The sequence below is a fragment of the Eublepharis macularius genome, chromosome 18, assembly GCF_028583425.1.
Source record: "Eublepharis macularius isolate TG4126 chromosome 18, MPM_Emac_v1.0, whole genome shotgun sequence".
NCBI lineage: Eukaryota > Metazoa > Chordata > Lepidosauria > Squamata > Eublepharidae > Eublepharis > Eublepharis macularius.
This window is the reverse complement of record NC_072807.1, coordinates 29,538,879-29,564,754: the sequence shown is the minus strand read 5'-3', so window position 1 is coordinate 29,564,754 and position 25,876 is coordinate 29,538,879. Positions and strand designations below refer to the sequence as shown.

General features: G+C 41.3%; 1 protein-coding gene across 1 annotated transcript; it reads left to right on the top strand.

Annotated features, from left to right (window-relative positions):
* The first annotated feature begins 3,374 nt into the window (after positions 1–3,374).
* Positions 3,375–25,322, top strand: AP4E1 (adaptor related protein complex 4 subunit epsilon 1). Its single transcript, XM_055002888.1, has 21 exons — positions 3,375–3,596; positions 5,295–5,366; positions 6,462–6,585; positions 7,013–7,086; positions 8,465–8,586; positions 8,718–8,877; positions 9,364–9,530; positions 11,098–11,171; positions 11,920–12,042; positions 12,130–12,239; positions 13,370–13,509; positions 13,713–13,825; positions 13,953–14,071; positions 14,973–15,272; positions 16,575–16,689; positions 17,161–17,296; positions 18,685–18,943; positions 19,947–20,525; positions 20,680–20,864; positions 21,241–21,398; positions 21,966–25,322. The coding sequence occupies exons 1-21, from the start codon at positions 3,417–3,419 to the stop codon at positions 22,124–22,126; spliced, it is 3,471 nt and encodes a 1,156-aa protein (XP_054858863.1). The 5' UTR covers positions 3,375–3,416; the 3' UTR covers positions 22,127–25,322.
* The last annotated feature ends 554 nt before the right edge of the window (positions 25,323–25,876 follow it).

The window sequence follows — 25,876 nt, the reverse complement described above, 5'->3', positions numbered from 1 at the left end:
AATAACTGTGGGTCTGTCATGACTCCTTGCGTGTCACAATCTTTCTATGGTGCTTTCAAAGTGCCTTTAGTTCACACAGTGCAATCCTAAACACAGCAACATCCTTCTAAGCCCATTAACTTAACTCTCTTTAGGATTGCACTGACCAGGTGCCAGGATCTTTAAGTATCTGAAAAAGTTAGCTTTTAAGTTGCCACTAGACTTTAGTTTTATTTTGCTGTAACAAACTAACATAGCTATCCCTTTGCAATCTACTGGGCCTTGCCATTTCCTCATAAAATGTCATAATGCCATGTCATAAAACATTCCAGGCACATGCTGCGACTGAATCAGATGCAACAATCAGCAGAGATGAGAAAGCTTTCTCACCATCACTGATACGATTCAAGAACACTTGATCCTATTCTGAGGAATGACAGGTTTCCTAAGAAAATCCTGAAAAACTCAGTGGCTGCCCTATTTAGGAAGTTGTGTTTTGGTGCCACCTTCTGGTATCTCAGTATCTATTCAGGACTTTGGGAGCATTGTCAATACTGAGTACGACACAGTGTTTGGGAGAGCTCCAAATGCAGCAGACTAAAGTTTTCCTTCTATCAAAACCATGACACAGACTCAACGGATCATTATTTTAAAATAATACCTTTAAGTGGTACAAATTATTAAGCGGTACAATCTATTTAGATTACCTTCTTAACCTGTAGAGAATCCACGTTTTATAAACATGAGTGCTGGAAAGCATTTTTTTTCGGGTTGGAGGCGACTTGATGGCACATCGGATCCTTAAAATCCCAATTCCATATTCTGCATTTGTTAAAACTGCCCTAGTGCTGGTTCACACCTTACCTATTTAGCAGATAAAGAAGAGACAAATAATGCTGGAATGTGAAGAGTGGACATACTTCGTCTGCAGAATCACATGTATTTCTTCTTTCTACTTCTACGAATGAATATACATTATTATTTACTTGTGCAAATGTCCAAATTCAATCCCATCATCTTCAAAGGTATGGCTTTAAGAAATGTGTATGGTACCTCTCTGCTCACAACTAAAACAATAAAATCAAGACAATTAGACGTGTCCATGAAACAGCCAAAACGAGCAGAATAAACACACCGGATAGCATAGCAGATCTGGGAAAAAATCTCCACCCAAGAATCCTGGTGACCTGATGCCAACCAAAACAGATAATTCTGGGTATGTTAATATTGTGACTCAGAAGAAGGCTGTTTTGTATGTGTATTGCAAAAATGGGAAGAAGTCCAGTTTTCACTACTCCTGAACAAAATAATGGGTATGAATCAGAGATTTGCATTCACTGAGCTTCAGTGTTTTACAAAATGGCAAACCCACCCCATAACAAAAGTCTGCCAAGAAAACGTTGTGATGCGACATCCCGCCATGGGTCAATAATGACTCGGTGCTTGCACAGAGGACTACCTCTACTTTTTATTATGGATTTATGTCAGGACCTAGACTGGTAAACCTATCTTGCCTTTTGGCAGGATGAGTAGCCATATATCTCAGCAAGAACTGGGACCATAAATAAAGTAAATAAAATAAAAATAGACGATCATTTAACACACCTTTAACCACACATCAGAAGTAGATGTGTGACAAACTTCCTTGCCTTTTGAGAGAATGATGCAAAAACTCAGTATCTTCTCACCTATTTTCAGTTTTTACTATGCAAGAGGAGGGCCCGATGTATCTAACACAATGTTTTTTTACCACACAGCCAATGCAAATTAATGTTTGGTTTTAAAAAAAATTATTATTAAGTCCAGAATGTTCTTAAGTGCAAAATTGGAAGCTGCAAATAATACCTTGCTTGGAACAATGGTTAAATAAAGTTTGGTTTATATGGACAATGAATAAGATTTCATTTTATAGGCATTTATGTTCAAAAAGTCCAAGATTCAGAATATAGAGATACGTGGTCTCTATTTGTTACCTATTGCAACAGCCATAAGAATTGTGGAAATGTCCAAATATTGGATCTTGTTTAGTGTTGTCACTGCAGTGTTTGGACTTTAACTGAAATGAAGTATTGGTGGCTAAGTATACGGCGAGGCGCAGCTGATTGCTGTGTATTATATTGACTTGTAATTTTATGTTTATCTGCAGGGTTTCATACTGGGAGCGGTTTTAATATTTGTACTATGTTGTTTTATTGCTATTTTATTAAATAAATGTGTTTTGTGTTAGTTTTTAACTGATGTAATTGTTTTATGATCATGTGAACCTCTTCGAGCTTAGTTGAAATCAAATACATTAATTAATAAAATGTAAGTTCAGATGGCATATAGCGGCAATTTTAATTATTATCATTATCATTGTTGTTAAAGGAGTGTATGGCTACTGTATGGTGCTGGCTGTTGTGTTTTGTGTGTGTTTATTGTAAATGGTTTTTAATTAATAAGGGGGAAGGCCTCCGCCCTGTAACCCCCATCCCGCCCACTACACAGGCCAGCTTCTGTTAGTCATCCCTTTAGGAGAAAAAGGGGGGGAAATATGCGTTCAGATGGCATATGGTGGCAATATTTTGTTGTTGTTGTTGTTGTTGTTGTTGTTAGTGTAATTGTTTTATGATGTGACCCTGTTCGAGCTCTTAGTTGAACAGAAGTGGTACATTAAAAAAATCAAATAAATTAATAAATAAAATTTAAGTTCAGATGGCATATAGTGGCAATTTTTAATATTATCACTGTTAAAAGAGTGTCTGGCTACTGTACGGTGCTGGCTATTGTGTTTGGCATGTTTATTGTGAATTATTTTTCATTAACAAGGGGTGGGGGAGGCCTCGGACGTGTACCCCCATCCCGCCCACTACACAGGCCAGCTTCAGTCAGTCATCCCTTTAGAAGAAAAAAGGAAAAAAATAAATATACGTTCAGATGGCATAGAGTGGCCATATTTTGTTGTATTGCTACTGTATGGTGTTGGCTGTTGTATCTATTGTAAATTATTTTTATTAAAGGAGGGGGGGGGGATTAGAGACCCCGGCCGTTTAACAGGCGAGGCCAGTTCCAGTCAGTCATCCTTTCAGAGTCTCACATAACGAACTTCACGCATTTTGTAAACCGTGTCTGGGACCTTTGGCGAAATCTCCACAGGCCGCCTGCGGCCTGTTTTCCCCTCAGGAAGGGCCTTGCCTTCCCCTCAGCATAGGCCGGCCGGTCTACTCAGTCGGAAGCCCACTCGACCCCCGTGGCTTTATTCCCGAGTAAAGCGACCGCCCCAAAGCGCGGGCGCCCTCCCCTCTCGGGCCTCCCCGGGAGCCCGGAAGTGAGCGTGAGGCGGCGGCCGAACGGCCGGGCGGGCAGGCGGGCTCAGCTGAGGCAGGCTCCGGGCCTTCTCTTCCGGGCATGCGGCGGCGGCGGCTGAGGGGAGCCGGAGCGTCGGTGGCGGCCCGGGCATGAGCGACGTGGTGCAGCGGACGCTGAGCGCCCTTCCGGGCTTGTTGGGGCAGCACGACCCGGGGGGCGGCCTGGGCGGAGGAGGCGGCGCGGCCGGAGGCGGAGGGCCGGGCGGGGGCTCGGCCACCTCGCGGCTTGGCGGGCTCATCCGGAGCATCACCGCCCTCACCTCCAAGCATGTACGGGCGTGGGGAGAGGGCGAGCCGGGCTGGGCCTGCGGGAAGTCAAATCGGCCTCTAACATCGGAAAGCTAATAGTCATAATAAAAAAAAAGGCGAAGGAGAGGAGAATCGACCCATTTCAAAGATAAATGCGCTGGGAGGAGGGACCCCACTTCATATCTGTTTATTCAGTTCGCTTATTCTCTGCCTTTCTCCCCAATGAGGACTTAAAGTGGCTTACAACATTCTGAATATTATCCTCACAAAAACCCGGTGAGGTAGCAGTAGAAAAGAGCAAGAGTTCAGCAACACCTATAATTATCTGTTGCTTTAAATATGTGCTCCTATATACTACCTGTGCTTCATGCTGTCTATTGTCAGTCCTGCAACTGATTATGTTCTGTTTCAGCATTTCTTCAATTCTGTGTTGGATCTTTGCTAAGGCTGTGTCTTTTAAACTTGTGTTTATTTACCCTATGGCGTTATTTCTGGAAACGTTCTTGATACTGTATGGAAATGTCCTTGATAATGATTGTACTAATGTCACACTGTAATCTGCCTTGAGCCTCAGTGAGAAAGGTGAACTATAACTGACATAAATAAATAAATAAAATAGGACTAACAACGTTTGAGGTAGGGTATAAGCTTTCTGAGTATCTGAAGAAGTGAGATACTCAGGAAAGCTCCTACCTTACCACAAATTTTGTTAGTCTTATAGGTGCTACTGGATTCTTGCTCTTTTCTGCTGCTACAGACAGACTAACAGGGCTACCCATCTTGATCTACTTGTGAGGTAGGTTAGGCTGAGAGGGTGTGGCTGGAGCAGTCACCCAGAAAGCATCTATCGTAGTGGATGAATTTGAACTCAGGTCTCCCAGATCCTACTTTAACTCTTGCACTGCGCTGAGTAGGACTGGAGGAGCTCCCAAAAGATAGGAGTCTGGGGGGGCATCTTGCAAATATAACACAATGTGATGCTGGTGTAAGCTTTATTTATTTATTTGTGCTATTTACAGTCCGCCTTTCTGGCTGAGATTCAGGGCGGATTATGTAGCGTGTCAGTACAGTCAGTTTCATGGACATTTCAGTAAACAATGTAACGGGGTTTAAAAATAAAAATTTGTAAGGATTTAAAGCTGGCAAAAATCTAATGCAGAGTTGGAGGAATACTGAAACAGCACACAAGCAATTCTGAGTTAGAACATTCTTCTGCTGTTTGCAGCCCTTACTAGAAATGCTTTCTGGTGAAAGTAGCTGGGCTTAAGTTCTGCTGGAATATAATGTTTTGTAGATGCCACTGGACTCCTGTTTTAGTTTGCTGCCCCAGACTCTCTATTTGTAGTGATCATCGTGGCTGAATGCTTTAAGACAACTCTGTGTAATTGGCTCCTTTTTTTTTTTAAATCAGAATCAAATTGTATATATTTTCAGGTGGACAATTGTATTGGTCTATAGTAGAAGAGCAAGATTTGGGTCTAGTAGCACCTTAAAGAGCAACTAGATTTCCAGGGTATGAGCTTTCGAGAGTCAGAGCTTCTTTCATCAGATATATAGTAATTTGATGTAATTGTATCTTTTAGAAGACCATGACACAGAAAAGTTAAAATATGTAGGAATAATCTTTGCCTGACTCTGACAGGATGCCATCTTTGCTACTTTGCCCAGTATGTTTTATGGAATGATCTGCAGTGCTGCTTTTTAATTGTTCCTTGTTAGGAGGAAGAAAAATTAATCCAACAGGAATTAAGTAACTTGAAAACAACTGTTTCTGCCCCCACTACAACCCTGGTAAGTTCTAAAAGTAAAACTGAGTCCCCCTGCATTTATGTATCAAGTTCAGTCTTCGTCAGGTTACTTTTGACTTGGCTTTTACTGTCTTTATTCATGCAGTTCAAACTCGGCTTGTAAATATCAGTGAAATTAACAATAACCAGCGGCAGCATAAAATGGACAATGGAACTGTTAAAGTATTGTGTTTTGAAGACAGTAGAAGCAGCAAATTGTAAAATGATAAGCAGTAGTAAAAATATGGCATCCTTCGGTTACAGTTCGCTGGCGTATGCTGCATGGGCTGGCAAGACAGACTGGCTTAAATGAGAGACTGAAATGGAATTTCAGAAGTCAGCGTTTTTTTTGCTTTCCTGGACGACTGTGTAAATCAGGCTATCCAGTAGCTTTATTCTACTTTCAGTGTTTGCCATGTGGATTATTATTATTGTCATCATTATTAGCTTCATTTATAGTCCATCTTTCTCACTCAGGCTCAAGGTGGATTACAAATATGATAAGAACTATTCAGTTAATCATATGATAATCATATGATAAAAGTATGATTAAAACATTTAACTAACAACAAAGATACCTGATAAAACAGAATAATGGATTGGGGCTGGGAAGATTATGAAAACGAGACTATTCAGTCAGCCAGCAAGCAGAGTACAAAATATGATAAAACAATTCAGTGTAACAGCAAAGATTTTAATGCAATGCAGTTTAAGTTTATGCTATGTGTAAATATTCTGTGAGGAGTGGCATATGAGAAATGTATTGTTAACTATCACCTAATAGCTTTTGTCAAGTGAAACTATCACTTTTGGCCTGTTGTACGTTGATTTGATGTGTCAGATGTGACTAACTCTTAAACATTTGTGTGTGTTTATTGTTTTAAGGTTTTAAGGTTATGCATTTAAATATATTGTCAGCTGTTTTGGTTAGAAATGCCAGACTATTTTAAATAAACAGCCAACTTACATATGGCTAGTACAAAATTATGGTGAGTAACTTTTGTGTACTTATTTGCAAGGCTGGTGCAGACTGGTAGAACTGGAAGATCTTTGCCACACTGTGAGTCGAAATGTTTATCATTCATTTCTTTTATTTCAGAGGCTGATGAAGGAATGCATGGTGAGGCTTATTTATTGTGAGATGCTAGGCTACGAGGCCTCATTTGGATACATCCATGCTATCAAGTTAGCCCAGCAAGGAAACCTTTTTGAAAAAAGAGTCGGTATGTATCTGCAAGCATTAAATGTCAATAGGCTGCTCAAGAAAGCAGGCAGGTAGGCCTGGGCTGCTTCCATTCGGAGCTGGATTTATGCTCAACTTAAACACATTTTTTTTTACTAAATCACCATTTACTGGCCATGTTGTGGGTCCGTTTGAGCTTAACCGGATGCTGGAGTAGATGGACCCCCTGTTTTATTTCAGTCAGTATTCGTTTGATGCAGTTACCCCCTGCCAGTCTGTGCCAGTTCTTGATGCCATTCTTTCATGGCCATTAGGTTCTTGGCCTCCCCTAAGTTAAATTCTGCCTTACTCAGGTATTAACTTTGCAGTCACAGCCTCAAGCAGCAGTTTGTTTTTAAATGTCTTTTGACCCTACCTGATTGATTAGAGAGAGAGTTTGGACTGTAGTATTTTTTTTTCTTTTTTAGGCTACTTGGCAGTTTCTTTATTTCTCCATGAGAACCATGAACTATTGCTTCTGCTTGTGAACACAGTAGTGAAGGTACAGTTTAGTGGGAGGTTTGGAGGTAAACATCATACTTGGGCACAAGTGTTTTTAAAAAAAGTTTAAAATAATTTTTTTTAAAAAATGTAATTCAAAAACGTTATATACATTTTAAAATAAAATCTTGTTTAGCATCTGGAACCTTCATAAATACAAAAATAATTGATATTTCTATAAATTTAAAGTGAGATCTTACATGTTTTGCTTTCGAGAGTTCTTCTGCGATTGTTAAAAATGTATTGGGAGTGAGGAATTTGAAAGTTTGTTCCTATTAATAAATTAAAAACTCCTTTGAAGGCTGCTTCACATGCTGTTAATGAAGTACGTGCATTTAAGCCATTGTAGCATATTGGTCAGAGTGTTGGACTAGGATCTAGGAGCATCTGGTTCAAATCCTCGCTCTGCTGTGGAAGCTTGCTGGGTGATCCTGGGCCAGTCACATACCCTGAGCCTAACGCACCTCACAGGGTTGTTGTGAGGATAAAATGGAGGAGACGAGAATTATGTAAGCAGCCTCAGATTCTCATTGGGAGAAAAGTGGGGTATAAATGAAGTTTTAAAAAATGTTTTTTTCCAAAGTGTCAGTTCTGTTCAATAACTGAAAATACCACCCTGTCTGTAATGTATACTTTTGAGAGCAAAAAGTCTTATAATAGATAAAAGTTGCTAAAGATCAGGGGAAATGACCTCTTATATAAATGTGGGCTGGTTTTGAAACGTTTTGGAAAACAACAAATTACACGTAAGCCAAAGAAATACCGAGATCCATTTATATTAGACGTGGAACACGTTATTCTTGATAATGGAAACATTTTGTTCTTTTATGTTTAAATTTTTAATTCATATAAGCAAAGCTTTTGGTTTTTGAGGAGGTGATGTATGTACACTATTTCAGTTGTAAGCTTCTTGGTCCACATCCAATCATATTACTGGGATCTCCTTAAGGAAAATAAATAAAATTTAACACACGCAACTTAAGCTACCTTATTGTGATGTTTTGCTTAATGTTGAAGGGAGACCTGGTTCTTAATTAGCATAATACAAGAAACCCCTGAGACATTAAAGCTAGGATGTGAGATAGAATGAAAGTAAGGTTTTTGGTGAGTCAGGTTTTTCCTGCTTAATTTATAAACATATTAAGTTGCTTCTACATTTTTAAGGGGCGTCTGTTTTCTCGGGTATAGGGAGGAAGTTGGGCATGCAGGGTTCCTTGCCAGCATTTGATCCTCAACATTCAATTTTGACTTACGAAGGACACAGTGTGAATTTTTGAATGAACAGATCTCGCCAACATTATGCATATTTAACCTGTTCTTTAATGTTAGATTTTCAATATTGGGGTGAAATAACACTTTCGTTTTCATGCCTGTGCTAGGATTTGCAGAGCACTAACCTTATGGAAGTGTGTATGGCTCTTACTGTGGCAAGCCAAATATTTCCAAGGGAAATGATTCCTGCTGTCCTTCCGCTAGTGGAAGATAAGCTGCAGCATTCAAAGTAAGTATTTGTTTGCAAAAGGGAATTCTGGGAAGCCTTGTTTTTAAAACAGTTGTAAACACAGAGTTTTAAGATACGTTTGGACATAATAGGTGGGCTTAGCCAGGTTTTTAAAAATCTTTTTCTTGTAGGGAAATAATTAGAAGGAAAGCTGTTCAAGCACTGTACAAGTTCTACCTGATCGCTCCCAACCAAGTCCAGCACATCCATGACAAATTCCGAAAAGCACTTTGTGACAGGGATGTGGGAGTCATGGCTGCCTCGTTACACATTTATCTCCAGATGATGAAGGTGGGATTCTTAAAAGCAGCTAAAATATAATCATGTCAATTTGATTTTATCTTAATAAAAGAGCAAAAAGAAATGAAAACTGGACAGTGTATGTAAGCAGTAAAGTACTTTTCCTCCAGACTTTGATGCTTTGGGCATTAACTTTTTATTCCTGTATTGTGCATCTGTGATGTATTCATGGATATTCTGAGTTTGATTTTTTTTAAAGATGTTATTAAAATCTTTGCGACCTTCCTTTCCTTTTGGCTCAAGACAGCTTAGAAATCATAATTTAAACACTACAGATTAAAAAACCCAAGTAAACCCTGCTCCTCAGATTCATTTGTATAGTTTGTGTTTGTGGCAGTTGTACCATGAAAATTTGGGGGAAAACTATAGCTTGTAAGTTCAAACTGAGGAACTGAAAAATTAAAAATGATTGCTTCCCTTATGCATGTTTTGTGTAGCACTGTGTGTAAAATGTTAATTTTTCATCTTTCCCTGTAGGAGAACTCATCTGGATACAAAGACCTGACAAGCAGTTTTGTAACTATTCTAAAACAGGTGGTGGGAGGAAAGCTCCCCATAGACTTCAATTATCACAGCGTGCCAGCACCTTGGTTACAAATCCAGCTTTTGAGAATACTGGGGCTGCTTGGAAAAGATGATCCAAGGTTCGCTCTCTCTTCTTTGCTATAAGCATCTTGAAAGCTAGCATCTGCTTGCGGGGTTGCTCATTTCATCAATGCTGTTCCGTGAAGTAGAAATTAAAAAGCACGAGGTTGCTGTCTGCTCTTCACCATATGTCTTGGTCAGTTGTCTTGCATCTGGAGTAGAGACCAGATTGGAGAGAAGGATGATACATAAATATCAGAGTAGGGTGGGGGGGATCAGGCTCCAAATTGATCAGTTACAGATTCCTCAGGCAAAGGGGCCAAGCCGCCTCTTCTATGCCTTTAAAGGACTGGCCTGGACCAGGGGGAACCCTCCTGCCCCCCCCCCCGGCAGCATCACACTGGTGGGATGGAGCCGTGGATGGCAGCACAAGACCCTCCGCTGAGAGCTGCTGGGAGGCACTGTTGCCAGGCATTCTCCTTCACCCCAAATTGCACGGGATGCTATCTAATTCCAGATTCACTTTATTGTATATGGCCATTGGCCTTCACAATGTCAAAACACTCTCGAATGAATGCTGTCTAATTGCCGTGAGCTGTATTTGCTGCAGGTTTACTCCCAATTTCTTAACTAGTCCCTCGATTTCTATGCCAGCTAGGGTGCTTAGATACAAGCACCTTTCTGGAGTTTAGGCCCAAGGCTCAAGTGCCCTTTTGTTTGCTTGGTCACATGATTGCAGCAGCAGTTGCTGGGAAGAATGCAATGGAGGGATTCGGGTGGGGAGCAGAAATAGAGTGAGATTTGGGGGCTGAATTCTGGTAATGGTTATTCATCAACACATCTCTCTTATTCAAAGTTTTGGTTTTTGTTTAGAAGAACTTTGCTTAAAGGATTAGTACATGCTATTTCCCTTGCTTCTCTCCCCACCCCTCCAGCCGTGTTTGGCAGGAGTACTGTGTTCACCTTCCTCATTAGGTGTTCTTTAGTTGCCAAATAGAGAAATCTTCAGGGATATAGGAGGTAGTAATGTCACCATTAAAAAACAAAGTTGCAAAGATTTAATGGCAGTTTTTAAGTATTTTCACTTTACAGAATTCTCAATTTTTGTCTTGGAATTCTGGATTACAGCCATTTAAAAAGGTAAAGGTAAAGAACCCTGTGCAAGCACCGATTCATTACTGACCCAGGGGGGGACCTTGCATCATGACATTTTCTTGGCAGACTTTTTACGGGGTGGTTTGCCATTGCCTTCCCCAGTCGTCTACACTTTACCTCCAGGAAACTGGGTACTCATTTTACCAACCTTGGAAAGATAGAAGGCTGAGTCAACCTTGAGCCGGCTACTTGAACCCGGCTTCCGCCAGGATCAAACTCAGGTCGTGAACAGAGCTTGGGCTGCAGTACTGCAGCTTACCACTCTGCGCCATGGGGCTCATGGCACAGCCATTTAGACCATTACATTTCTCAGGCTGTTCCTGCTCCTTACACATAAGGCATTAGATGACAATCTCATTTGTTCTCAGTAGTGAATAATAGTCATAAGATAAAGGCACCTATATATGAGATTGAGGCTATTTCGTTTTTTAAAAATGAACTGTTCTTGAACATTTCCATATTTTATTGCAGAACCAGTGAATTAATGTATGATGTTTTGGATGAGTCTTTAAGGAGAGCAGAGATAAATCACAACATTACATATGGTAAGTGAGAGCATTTCCCCCCTCATGTTTAGAAAATGTAACCTGTTGGTTGTGATAAAAACATCTGTGATAAACCATCTGCTTGGGAAATGAGGCGTTCTCTTCAAAGCTTTCCACTTGATCAATTGTTTGACACCTGTTTTGCATACCACCCTTTTTCCTAAGCTTGCTTGCCACCTTATTAAATAGTTCTTGCTTGCAACAGAAACTAGTTGGGGTGGGGAGCATAGCTCAATAGTAGAGCATTTGCTTGGCATGCTGGTGGCCCCAGGCTGAATCCCTGGCATCTCCCGTTGAAAGAACCAGGTAGTAGGAGATGTGAAAGACCTCTCCCTGAGACCTTTGAGAGCTGCTGGCAGTCTGAGTAGACCGTACTGGCCTTGATGGACCAAGGGTCTGATTCAGTATAAGGTGGCTTCAAGTGTGTTTTGTGGCCTATGTTGCTAGTAAGATAAATTGAGCTGAGTGTATATATGAAATGGGGGGTGGGGGGAGATATAGGAAAATAATTTTAGTTTCAGCACAATGCAAGGAAAGACACAGAAGAAGTACGTGATACAACTGGACCACCGAGATGTAAAAGTACATCGATGCATTCAAAAGTACCTTAGCAAGGGCATGAATGTTGCTTGAATGCACTATAAAAGTTCTGATAACTCACTGGATTTGTTTAATACTCATGCATTTCCCATGTTTGTTTTTACATATCCCATTTCCCATGTTTTCTTTGTCTTCCCCTCCACCACAGCAATCTTGTTTGAATGCGTCCAGACAATTTACACAATTTACCCCAAGCCCGATCTACTTGAGAAGGCTGCCAAATGTATTGGAAAGTTTGTCCTGTCTCCAAAAATCAACTTGAAATACTTAGGTAAGTTCTTTGATTTATCGCAGCCCAGGCAGGGTACTTGATGCTGACAATGGCTCACGTAACGTGGTGGTAACTTCTTCTCTCTAGGGTTAAAGGCCCTAACGTATGTTGTCCAGCAGGATCCCATTCTTGCACTGCAGCACCAAATGACCATCATCGAGTGCCTGGATCATCCTGACCCCATTATTAAAAGAGAGGTAAGATGAATTATAACACCCTCCCCGCCTTTTTAGCCAGCGTAATGTATAGTGGTTAGAGTGTCTTACTAGGATCTAGGAGACCCAGTTTCAAATCCCTGCTTTATCCCAGAAGCTTGCTGGGTGACCTTGGGCCAGTCACACACTCTTAGCCTAACCTACCTGACAGGGGTGTTGTGTGGACCAAATGGAGGTGAGGAGAACAATGTGAATTGCTTTGGGTCCCCATCAGGGCAAACGGCAGGGTATAAATGAAGTAAAAAAGAATAAATAAATATCTTTAACTTGATATTCTCCTTTTACTCCCCCCCTACCTTAATAGAGATGATACTGGTATTGTGCTTTGAAGATCTGAATGCCTCATTTTGAGAGATTTCTATATTTAATGCTTTGTAGACACATCGCTTACAATTTGACTGAAATAAACAGTGCTATATTTATGTTAATTCTTAGCAATCTTGTAACAGTGCATTCCTAAACAGAATTATATCCCTTCTAAATGCATTGAAGTCAGTGGGCTTAGAAGTTTTATTTTAACTCTGTTTAGGATTGCATTGTAAGTCAGCTCGCCTGGATCTAGTAATGGTATATTTGTTGTTGCAGTGTGTGCTCCAGGGAATGTTTGCTTGTAAAAGCTTCCATTCTCATTTCAGTAGAAGTACCTGGGTGCCAAAAAAATGTGCGCTTGGACTGGGTTCCACTGTTAATAATGGTGAATCCTCTGTAAATTGTGAAATAGACAAACAGTTGATAAGAAATGCAACTCATTTTTAAATCACTGGATGTAGGAACTCGTGATGCTTTGGACAGTCTATTGGTTTTAAACATGGTATATTGCCACATGGTTTTTACATGGCTTTCACATTGCTGCTTGTTACTGTGTTGCTGTGTGGTGTAGCGGTTAGAGCATCAGACTAGGATCTGGTTCAAATCCCAAATCAGCCACGGAAGTTTGCTGTGTGATCTTGTGTTGGTCACGCATTCTCAGCCCAACCTATCTCACAAGTTGAGGGTTGTTAGGATAAAATGGAGGAGAGGAGAACAATGTAAACCACTTTGCGTCCCCAGTGGGGAGAAAAGTGGGGTATAAATGAAATAAATAAATAAATCCCGTCTGCCTTCTCCTTCAGACTTTGGAACTTCTGTATAGGATTACCAATGGGCAGAATGTCACCATCATTGTACAGAAGATGCTTCACTACTTGACTCAAAGCAAGGAAGAATACACCATCATCAACCTAGTTGGCAAAATAGCCGACTTAGCTGAAAAATATCCTTTTTACTTGTTTTGGAAGACTCAGAAATGCGATGTAAGGTTTTTTTGAGGGTTTTTTTGTTTTGCATCACCATATAAACACATTTAAGACACATTTTGCATTCATAAGCTTTTCTGGAAGTTATCCAGATGTTGAGGAGAAAATGGCTTATCATGGTGCTGGTGTTTGACATCGTTTTCCTTAACATTCCCATCACATATGCTCCTGACAATGAATGGTTCATTCACACGATGAATGCGGTCTTTTCTGTAGGAGGGGATAAAATGCACCCAGACATCCCAAACAGCTTCTTGAGACTCCTTGCTGAAGGTGGGCAAAACGTATTACATTCTGAAATGGAAAAACTGGCTCTGGCTATTTAATTAATGGCATCATTTGTTTATTGAAGCAGCAGTGCCCCTGTGCCACTAAAAGAGAATTGTCATGATCTTTGTAGGATTTGAAGATGAAAAGGAAGAGAGCCAGCTGCGACTTCATGCTGTCCAGTCTTACCTCATGTTGCTAGAGGATGAAAAGGCGGTTTACCCACAGAAATTTCTTCAAGTGATGAGTTGGGTAAGAAAGACACAGGTTAAAAAGAGATGTGAGAACTTGGCAGCACAGGCAAACTCTAGATGTAGCACAGGCAGTTCAGATTTTGAACATACGAATGCTAAGAAGTGATGTGTTACTCAAACCGGAGAGCTCAAGTGTGAAAGTATTCGCCTAAGAGAATATCTGTTCCGTGCAGCTTTTGGGATCCATGTGATGGGTGAATGGTGTCTTGTGGCTGTCGGGAAGCCATGTGTTTCAGTCCAAAGTAGTACAGTTCTCAATCCAGTTGCTTTTCATTGTGATAGTTAGGCATGTGTTGTCCTCAACTAACACAGTAACTTAAGGAGGATTTATGTTTGTGTTCAGTTTTTAATATGGTGGAAAGACAAATACCTTCCAAAGCAAAGGTTTGTGGATTGTAATAATAATATGAGTATTTCCTGTCGCATATTAAGGGCTCATGTTTGTAGTGATTGTCATCTTTAAAAAATTTCATTTGTATTCTGCTGGGGTTGACAGGGTTGAAAATGCTCTGTTGAGTGCTAAGCTGAGCAAAACTCTCAGAACCTTGGAATTGGTCAGGAAGATTTTCAAATCGGAAACCTCATTTTTTTCGCTGTCTTGTTGCTCAGCGTGGCATTCAGTATGTGTGATAGACTGATACACATATATAGCCCTTGAGATTAATATGCTAGAAGGCTCGCTGCTTCCTTTAAGGTATATTTTAATATGCATTCTTAGATTCAGGTTGCTCTGTTTCTCAGTTGATTTTTCTGAGGCATCTTGAAGATTGCTCTGTAGTTGCATTAGGTTTTTTGCTTCCTCTTCATCTCTCAGATGCAGATGTAAACACTTGATTGTGAATATTTTCAAACTGTAATTTGTAAACGGACCATAATGGTTAACAACTTTCTTCTGACAGGTGCTAGGGGAATATTCCTACCTTATGAAAAATGTTGAACCAGAAGTTGTCTTGGCAAGATTGCATAGGATACTTAAGAGTAATGCTACTGCTGAAACCAAAGCCTGGATTGTGGCCGCAGCCACTAAAATAGCCTCTCGTACCACATCTTCTAAAACAGTTGATAAACTGGTAACTGAATTCAGTACCTCCTTGGACACCTGCATGAGGCAATATGCCTTTGAGCTGGAACACTTATGGGAAGACAGAGAATCGATGAAGAGATTGTTTCCCGTGAAGGCTAGCTGTGAGGATATTGTGGTGAGTTAATGGTGTCTTGTATTATTGTTAGGCCCTTCAGAATCGTGTATTTCTTCAAACTATTTTGAGAGGTTAGAGCACCGCATTTAAACGTCACGTGTTTTGGATCAAAAGGTGAATAGAGATTTTATTCTTTCTCCGCAGATGAATTGCACAGCCATCTCATGTGCTATAGGCATGATTTCCAGTGACTGACTAGTCTTAGGGGAGGACAATCTACAGGCCAGCATGGATGTGTTTAGTTTCTGCCAGAGACAACAGGCTGCTAGCTAGGCCTTTATTCTAATCTGAACGTTAGGGTGTGTCAGACGTGCATGTCCTTGAATAAGCAGGCTGTGCAGCATGCCTAGGAGATACAGGAGCTGCCTACCCTGGTTTAGGTTTATGTGATACTAAGAACAAAAAAATGGTGAACGCAAACCATAGGCAGCGTCTCCTAATAATTTGATCCACCTGCCGTTTTTTGGAAGTGACCATTTCAAATGTGTTTGGTTTTTTGGTATGTGCTCTCTGATGTGTCGCTTGGTGTCTCAGACCGGTGGAAAGAAACGTTAATACACAAGATGTGAAATGATGGCTCTGAAACAGCAGATTGGGGAACTGTTTCAAAGAGAAGGTTCAGTTCACATAGTTTATCTAATACCCTTTAAATAAATGTATCAGTGCTGAGGAGCTAACAAATATTTGGGGCCCAACAATGTAAATAATGCTGTATTTGCCTGAATTTTTCCCCTTCTACAACCCCCTGGGATGGAGCACAAACCGTTCTTTGCACTCCTTCAAATTTTAAACTGGTTTTCAGATTTGGCCAGAAAAATAGCAAGTGTGTGTGCCTGTAGGCCACTCTTTCTTATAGCCAGTCTACTCAGATTACAGCCCTGACCTGGATGGTCCAGGTGAGCCTGATCTTATCAGATCTCAGAAGCTAAGCAGGGTTGGCCTTGGTTAGTAATTGGATGGGAGACCTTCAGCAAAGACCAGGGTTGCAGAGCCAGGCAATGGCAAACCACCTGTGTTAGTCTCTTGCCCTGAAAACCCTGCTAGGGGTTGCCATAACTCAACTCTGACTTGAGGGCACTTTCCACCACCACCATTCAAATTAATGCGCTTTCTGTATGAATAACTCAAATGAATGTTGGACTAATTAGGCATTCTCATGGGTAAGTAACTTAAGTGTGGGATGTAACATCAGCATAGAAGTCGATAGATCTGAACTGGATGGGTTTACGCGGCTGGGTGGTCTTTGCTTGACGTGCTTTGTACCTTAATCAGTTTTTGAACTGTTGCTCTAATTCAATATAGGTAGATGCTTCCTTGTCTTTCTTAGATGGGTTTGTAGCTGAAGGACTTGGCCGTGGCGCAGCGCCATATAAACCTCGTCACCAAAGACGGGAGGAGCAGCTGTCTCAGGAAAAAGGTGATTGTCTTTCTTGATTATTTCCTCTGTGAGCTTGGCTGCTCAAGGCCACTCTCCCAACTGAGGGAGAGAGAGAGAGAGAGAGAGAGAGAGAGAGAGAGAGAGAGAAAAGAAGTGGGTGGTGGGATCCTTTTCTTTCTCTCGTACATCCATGCAGGAGTTTGGTCTAGAAAAGTACCTAAAATCTCTAGGTGATGGCATGTTCTAGAAGGGGTTTTTGGGGGGGTCCACATTACTTGGTGCCGGTATAAAGTCTCAAACATGCATGCTCAGGAGATCAAAAAAAAGGTAACTATAACAAGGACTGCTTCATTCTGTATTTTTTTCTGACCACACATGCTATATTATTGGTAGGGTGCTGAATGTGAGCTGCTCTGTAGGTATGTCATCACTGATGGAGAACAGCTTCTTTCCTGTAATACTCTCATGTCTTATAATCTATTTTGATGAGTAAATGATCTGTATTTGCAGCTCTGAATTTTGAACCTTATGGATTATCACTTTCCCAAAGCTCCTCAACATCTGGCTTTCCTGGCAGACAGTCTCCAACTGGACTTTCTCTGGGTTCTGACACTTCTGGTAACAGTGCTGAGGTGGGGCAGAAGGAGTGAGTACTCTTAGCTCTTTGGCTCCATTTTAACCCTTTTCTCTGTTGCATGTTTGCTAGTTGTATGGGCAGATATGTAGATAGCACATTTCTATGTTGGCTCTCCAAAATGAGGCTGCTGTCAACCAAAGTAAAACGGGTGGCGGGCTCTCCTTTGGAGGTTTTAAAGAAGAGGCTAGATGGCCATCTGACAGAATGCTGATTCTGTGACCCAGTGTGAATTTGGGCAGATTGTGAGAGGGAGGGCAGGAAGGGATGAGCCGGAGCTAGGCTCTCGTGGCTCTTTCGTACACTCTCAGGGATATGCCAGTTTGGGGGTAAGGAAGGCATTTTCCTCCAGGCCAGATTCCTGAGAGGTTTTTTGCCTTCCTCTGGCAATAGGGCAGAGGTCAGTGGGGCGGGGGTTGGGGGGAGGTAGCCTTGAAATTCCTGCACTGTACAGGGGTTTGGACTAGATGACCCTTGGAGGGCCCTTCCAGCTCAATGTTTCTATGTAATATAAAACACTAAATCAGATCACGAACCAGCAACCAGCCAAAGAACAGCAATAAAAATGCAGTAATAAAATTAAAAGTACCAATCAGAAAAAAAATGTAATGAAGCAACAGCGGAATACCAGCTCTGCAAAAAAAAAAAAGCATTGCTGTGCTAGTTTAGTAAATAAAAATGACGTCATAATACATTCACACCCACATCTTACCCTGTCCACAAAAATGTTGCCCTCAAGTAGTAAGAGGTGGGGGGTATTTGTGGTTTTATTTTTGTTTGTTTTGAACTATAATTTGTAAGCTGCCTCAAGTAAATACAAGATATAAATATCTTAATAAGCAAATATATGAGCTGGTTGCATTTTTTCATGCTGTGTTAAACAAGATAAATTTAAGTCATATCAACTCTGTTTTATCTTGATATTTTAAAGAAATGTAAGTGATTAGGCTAGGGGTTAATGGTTGAACTGCAAAATGCTTCTTCTTAAAAATTAGTTTTATTGTTCATGTGGGAGTCGTTGGGGTGGATCCTGCCCTTACCCTATCACTCCACTGAACAGTGTTTGTTTATTGAAATATTTATACCCCATCTTTCCTTTTGGGTCAAGTTTAAACTCTTCCTCCAAATTAAGTGGCTTGTTCATTGGAGGAAGAGCCGCGTAAGTTGGAGGAAGGCTCCAAATGCTGAAAGAAAGCTACTCGGAGAAAGCTCGAATTGACCCCCAGTATCTCCTTTCTTGCAATATCTCTCAATGGCAATAAGGTGCTAATGCCCCCCATGCAGAGATCCCTTTAAATTTGGTTTGTCTCCAACCTTCTCAAGTGGTGCTACTAAAATAGTCCTCTCTCAAGCTCCCTTCCAGGTTCTTCGCTGATCTTTCCTAATTACATTTTCTTTAGGTCCAACAGTCTGAAGCTTGAGGGTGTGAAGAAGCTATGGGGAAAAGAGGGCTACCTCCCCAAGAAGGAAAGCCTGGTGGAAAAAGAAGATAGTGTGAAAACCGTTGCAGAGAGCAATACATCTTCGGAGTGTACAGTTGGTAACTTTGTCTCACAGCCCAAGCAAGAGATTCCCAGCCTCTCTGAGGAGGAGAAGGAAAAGCAGCAGCTCGCCTCGACGCTCTTTGTTGGCCTGGGATCGCAGGGCAGCGTCAGCCTGGTACGAGAATTCTCTAAAACTTGGTCACAGTGGCCATAGGTGGCATTTTGGTCAGTTTGAGGATATTTACTGCTGCTAAGCAGGAGCTTTCTCACACTGAGGCTCTGAACCCACTGCTCTTATATATTCACATACAACCAGGATATATTTCTTTAAAAAAAATCTGTTTTGTTGAACTGGATTGTGAAAAGTAATTCCCCTGGCAGACAATGCAAAAGCCTTCTGGAATTGAGGGGAGTTGTGAAAATAGTTTGTTGCGGGCATCGGGTGTTCAAAGGGGACAAGTCAAATTCTGCTGGGTGACAAAACCAAGTCCTGAGCTCCCCCGAATTAGCCCTTTGCATTCTGCCCCCCTGACATCTGCATCTTTCTCCCGCTGGAAAATGTGGATGCAGAGTCTGTCTCAGCCTTTTCCTGCTTACAGTTCAGCAACCTCTGCCTTCAAGGAAAGGAAATGTTAGCCAAGTGCACACCCCTTCTCCATAACCTTTATCATCCTTTCCCTCAATCATTTTGAAAAATCAAGAGAAATTATTGTCATGCAGGCCTGGTCCTGTTACTCATTGCAGTGAGTGAGCCCCAAAGCCAGTGCAATTGGCATTTGCTCAAAACCTGCATTATATTCCCCCTTTCACCATCCTAAATAAATTGCTGCTGCTTGTCCTGACATCTTACTTGTTTCATTTTTAACCTGCCTGCTGGTGAGCTTCATGACAAGGATTTGAACATGGGGCTCCCTAATTCTAATTTGTCATTGCAACCACTAACAGTGCAAACCTATGAAGAGTTACTCCAGTCTAAGCCCTTTGAAATCAGTGGGCTTAGAGTAGAGTAACTCTTCATAGGATTGCACTGTCTGTTGACACTGACACTGATTTTCTGACATATTGCTGAGCATCGTCAGCTGAAGCTATGTAGAAGACAGCTCCCTTTATATATTTTTAAAATACATTATAACCTATATTTTTAAAAAGTCTATTTCTATTTCTTTGTCTGCTTTCAGATGGGCAAAGGAAGCTCTACCGGCCAGAAGTTCAAAAGAAAACCTAAAACGAGTGAAGCCCAAAATAGTGAGGAAGCATTCAGCCTCCAAAGCACTGCTAGCCCGCCCCTCAGTCCTTTGCCTAATGCATTATCTGGGAACAAACAGCCCTTCCAAAATAATGGACACCGAAGATTAAGGAAAGCTTCACTGAGTTCCACTGAAGCTCCAGAATCAAAAGTAGTGTTGGATAGGTCTAATTCTCTGCCAGAAGCTGGACTGAATGAGAAGCTTTTGAGTCGCAGATTCTCACCTTCGTCTTTGTTTGCGGACGGTAACATGGACATTTTTCAGCCTTCCCCAAACACACAGCAGCCTGTAGTAAAAAAACAGCTGTCTTTGACGCCTTACTTACCAGAAGACGTGGCCAAATATCCTCATTCAGAAATCTTAGAACTTTGTGGCAACGAAACCCTTGTGTTGCACTCGTGTAAAGTTTGGAAAGAAGACAGCTTCATGCTTTACACATTTCTTGCCAATAAAAGTACCTCTACACTTAAAGTCGTAACATTGGAATTTGAACACTCCACGCGTTTTAAGGTAACAAGATGGTTTGTAATTTTCTTAGCAATTCTATTTTCATTTCTTTCTAAAATGAAGACTGTGTGTGTGTTTGTGTCTGTGTGTTTTAAGCCACAAACTTGTAAATCCTCTTAGTTCATTTCTCCTTTTCCTTCCTCGCTTTGATTTGTAGATCCTTGAAAGTCTTGGCTGCCATTTTGCTGGAATAGAAGCTCAAAGCATAGAAAGCTCCCACAAGTGCATAATGATGGAGGAGCTCTGCTCAGAGGGAGTGCTCACTGGCTCCCTCAGTTACCATCTAGAACCAGAGATGTGCCTCAGGTTTTCAGTAACTTTAGCACTGTTGGATTTTATCAGGTAATCAGTAGTTTTGCTTAATGAGTAGATGAGTCAAGTAATCAATGTTGATCTGAATTTTTTCTTTACTTCTGTATTACTTGTTACCCCTGTGTACCTCATGTGTATGTGGAATGGAGGAAGACTGTCTTCCTCTATTTTTGCTGCCTTAATAAGATCAAGCATGAAGGATTTTGTTCTTTGGACTTCTCAATCCAAAATGTTTAACGAACAACTAGTTTTGGAATTGTTTAACATTTTTTTTTAATTCAGATATAATGATTTCAAGGTCTCTAGTGACTGGGCAGGGAGGTGTTTTTTTTTTTAAAGAAAAAGGTGGTTCAGAATGCTGTATCAGTGTTTGTTTCCAATTTTGTCTTTGCAAAATCTTTCCCAGACCAATGAAAATGACCACTGAAGAATTTGGAAAACTTTGGCTCTCCTTTTCTAATGATGTCAAACAAAACCTAAAAATGACATCCTCTCAGGGATCTTTATCGGTAGTTTTAAACACGTTGCAGCAAAAACTAAAGCTACATGTTGTGGATATTATAGGTAAGTAACTAGGGACATCTTCCAGTTTGTAGGATGTGTGATACTAGTTGGTAGTACAGTAATATGTATTTAAAGCAGTCTGTCAGTGAAATAGATGCTTTTAAACATCAGTGAGTTAACTCCCTATAAACTTAGTTAACATGTAGGTAAACAGGTTGACTGATTTGGAGGTAGGTGGGTCATCTGATAACTTCAGAATTCATATCGGCCAGAGGGATTTTTGATCTCTGAATGGAAAGCCGACATACAACTAAAACCTTTTTGAAATTCCCTGAAGTGTCAAAATAGGCGTTCAGGGAGGTCTTCAGAAGGCCAAATGAGTTGCGTTTTTAATCTAGGCTAGAGTCCTTCAGACATCCCCTTAGTCTTGTAGGAAGGAGGAGTCATGACTTTTCCCCCAGACATAAATTGCATAACAAAGTAAGGCATGAATTTGGTTTAATGCAATCTTTTAATTATGATCATAGCAAAAACTTTGTATGAAATGAAGCATTTATTACCATGCTGAACATCTTTTAAAAGTTTTGGGGAAGTCATCTCTCTTTTTTCTCCCCATCCCCCTTTTAGGTAATGAGGGAATAGCAGCATGCCGGCTGCTTCCATCGGTCCCCTGTTTACTGCATTGCCGTATCCATGCTGGGATGTTGGCCCTGTGGTTCAGGTCACCTTGTCCTGCTCTTCCAGACTGTTTACTTTATCAGTGTCAGAAGGTGATGGGAGAATCTTGAGGGTGTCTTAGTGCCTACCTTTGGGGCAGTGGTAGGAAGGAAGTTGCAATTGTGCAGAGGCTTACCGAAACATACCTGCATCTGTTCCTGCTTATAAAGAGTGCTGTTGCGTAAGCATAGGCCCTGCGTACTCCTGGAGATGTATTCTTAGGTGCCTGCCAAAAAAAAAAGAGCTCAGGATCTATCAGTCACTGACAAGTGGCCAAATAAAGTATGGGTAATTGTTTGAATGAGACATGTCTTGACTAAAAATATGTTTGTTCTGTTACGTACTTGACAAAGTCACACTGCTTCATTCATAGGATCCTCTGCTATTTAAAGAAATACTTTAAAAGGCTTATATTATTAGGCTGCTTCTTAAGCCTTGTTCACTTTACTTATGATTTTTTTTTTAAATGGCATCCGAAGCCACCAGTATTGTTAATGCATGGGAAATGTTGATTCTGTAACAACCAGTTTCCTGAATGCTAAAGTATGGCAGCTTAAGTCATCCGTCAGGGTGCCTCACAAAGGATTCACTCTTATAGGTAATACGTGGGCGCAGTTTTGCTTTCTCTTTTATAGCGTTGCAGTTTTTGATTTGCAAAAAGCTAACTCTCCCCTCCCTCCAATGGGCTCCATGGATGCCAATCACCTTGAGACCTTTTTCGTTATGTCCTTAAGAGATCCTTCCATGGTGGTTGCTGTTGTAGGAAATAGGTCTGGGAAAATGTGACATAAGAATTGAACTTCTGTATGGAGAGCCAGTTTGGTGTAGTGGTTAAGAGCACGGGACTCTAATCTGGAGAGCTGGGTTTGATTCCCCACTCCTCCACGAAGCCAGCTGGGTGACCTTGGGCGAGTCACAGTTCTCTGGAGCTCTCTCAGCCCCACCCACCTCACAGGGTGATTGTTGTGGGGTAATAATAACACTTTGTAAACCGCTCTGAGTGGGCATTAAGTTGTCCTGAAGGGCGGTATATAAATCGAATGTTATTATTATTATTATTATTATTATTATTATTATTATTTTCAAATACGTAGCTCAGGGAAATGTTAACACCCTAAAAATGCTTATAGGTGCACCAGGGCCAAACCAGATGAGGTGTTGGGAGATTTGGGCCCGTACCTCCCAGTGCTTTTCCAGATTGGATTATCAGGTCCTGGGCCCTGATTTAGATCAAGACTGCAACATGAGGGCAGGGAGTGTGAAGCTCCCTCCCATTCCATTTCCTTGATCTAAAACAACTCCAGGAAACAGCTATCTGCCCTGTTGGGGTAAATGTACGGTATCTTTATGTTTTCCCAACAGGACAAAATAGCAGTTCCCTGGGACTGATTCAGAGCAGGACAGTGGCACAGGGGGGAGAGGTAGCCGAAGCCACCCTCCATTTCTGCTGTGATCCCAGTCCAAATCTGGGCCTCTGCCCCAGGGCTACTGGATTTCTACATGTGCCGAGAGCTCCAGACTCAGAAAGCTCAGCATCTCATCTGGTTTGCCTCTCGCTCAGCAGCACCCAGCTAGATGCCAGAGTGTGCGACTTGTGCTGAACTAGCCTCATCCGAGTCAATTGCTAATGCAACCAGTCTGGGGAGCTGAAACTTGATTTATGATGCTTGAGTGTTGCCTGGTGGGTTTTGCACACAATGCTCTAAAACATTACTTTCACAAATCTATTTGAAATCTGATAGCTGTTCTATGCAGTTCTCTAAATTCTTGTCGTCACCAACTGTCTGCCTGTCATTTTTCCCTTCCTGCATCCAGCATGCATCTCTGCTTGGCAAAGTATCCAAATTGCCAAAACTGCAGTATTTTGGGATTCTTTTATTTCCTATCAGTTTTTAAATTATTTGCAGAAGCATCCTCGAGTTTTGATGTAGCAAAGTCAGCGTAAGGGGATTATTGCCTACCATCTGCATCCAGGAAACCTTATTAAAGAGCTGATGTTTTCTGTGATGTGGTAAACCTCAAACTTGCTGTGTGGCAGACTAAACCACAAAGAAATATTTATGGCATAAAAATAGTAGACATATCACCTTTTGGTGGTTTTATCATATGGAAGAAGAGAGTCCAGTTGTGATGGTGTGTGTGTGTAGGTATTGTATAATGAATTGTGTATTATGTAGAACCTGAACAAAGGTGGGGGGGGGGAAGCCTGGCTGATTGGAAGGACTGCTGTAGGGATTTGTGTATGTGTGTGTGTTTTATATATAGCAGCACAACGTGGTCCCACTGAATGGTGGGTGTGAGGACGAATCTTGCCTCTGCCTCAGAAGTGAGGTGGTAGATGTCTTTTCCATTCACTTCTATGCGAGAAAGGAAAGCTGCAGGTTAGACATTCTGGAGAGGACATTGCAGGCAAAGAGCATAAGGAATAATAATAACTGCGTTTATATACCGCTGTTCTAGACAAATTAGTGCCTCATTCAGTGAACAAGTTAGTGCTGTTATTATCCCCACAATACAGCTGGAGAGCTGGAGCTGAGAGGAATGGGGTACCCAAGGCCACCTACTGAGCTCATGGCAGGAGTGGGATTCGAACCAGTAGAGTGCTGATTCGCAGCTGAACCACTTCACCACTGTGCTACTACAGCACAGCACAGAATGCAATGTGGCCAGCTGCAGAAGCAAGCCAACCATTTCGCCTCAATTCCAGAGTTGTCCAAATAGAGGGCTTGACTAAAATGCACTGAAATGTAATGGTATTGAAACCATAGATATTAATGTATAGAATCTGTAGTTGACGTTTTGTGTTTATACATCATTGATGTAAGGGGAACCCTGAGTATGTTCTTTCCACTTACTGTTCGCACTGTATCTCGGACTTTAAGGGTAGACCTGAGCAAAACCGAATGGATTGCAACAGTTGGGAAAGCTCCCGTTTCTGGCCTATGCAGTTTTTCTACCATTTCAGCCGCATGATATTTCGCACTGATGTTCCACAATAGCTATGCCTTTTGCACACTTACAGGAGCTGAGTTCCCTTTTTTACATTTGGTTTGCAGTTTTTATATTCTGATGTTTTAACTATTTATCTGTAAATGTGCAGAATTTTGGGAGAACAATCACAAAACTTATGTTTTATAGAACATAAACGGGGTTGCTTACTTGTACCTGTGGTACACACTGTCTTTATTTTTAAATTGTCTACGCAAATGGTTTCTTTTTTGTTTTCTTTACTCTGTAACTTAATGAAGTGCAGTGTAATAAAATATCCTGCTGCTTAAAAAAAAGCTTGTATGTCAATTTTCCAGCTATGAATAATTTGTGGCATTGTTTTTAAATGATACAATCTAGTGACATGTATTCCACACAGTTCTTCTGATGGAATAGCACTTCTGGTCAGGTAAAAGGGGAGAGCAATTTCCACCGATTCCGCAGCTCCTGCTGGAAAACCCCACTCAGCCCCCCCGCTTGTCCCTGTTTGCTGACTTACGGTATGTCATTCCTTAGATGGGTTTCTTCCTTGTTTGCGCCATGTTCCGGCTCCATAATCCTAGCTCTTCTGCATTGCTAATTGGATGTCTCATGCTGTGTGACTGAATGGTGTTTTTTATTTTGTAATCCGCCCTGAGCCTCAGCAAGAGAGGTGGGTTATAAATGAAGTAAATGAAATGTGGTGGGGCTCAGTGGGGTATAGCAGCCCTCTTCTACAAAGCCCAGTGATGGTTGGATATACACCACGAATGCTAAATGAAAATTTTTATGTCATTTATAGTCCGCCTTTCTGAGACTCAAGGCGGATTACATAGTGTGAGATTAGTACAGTC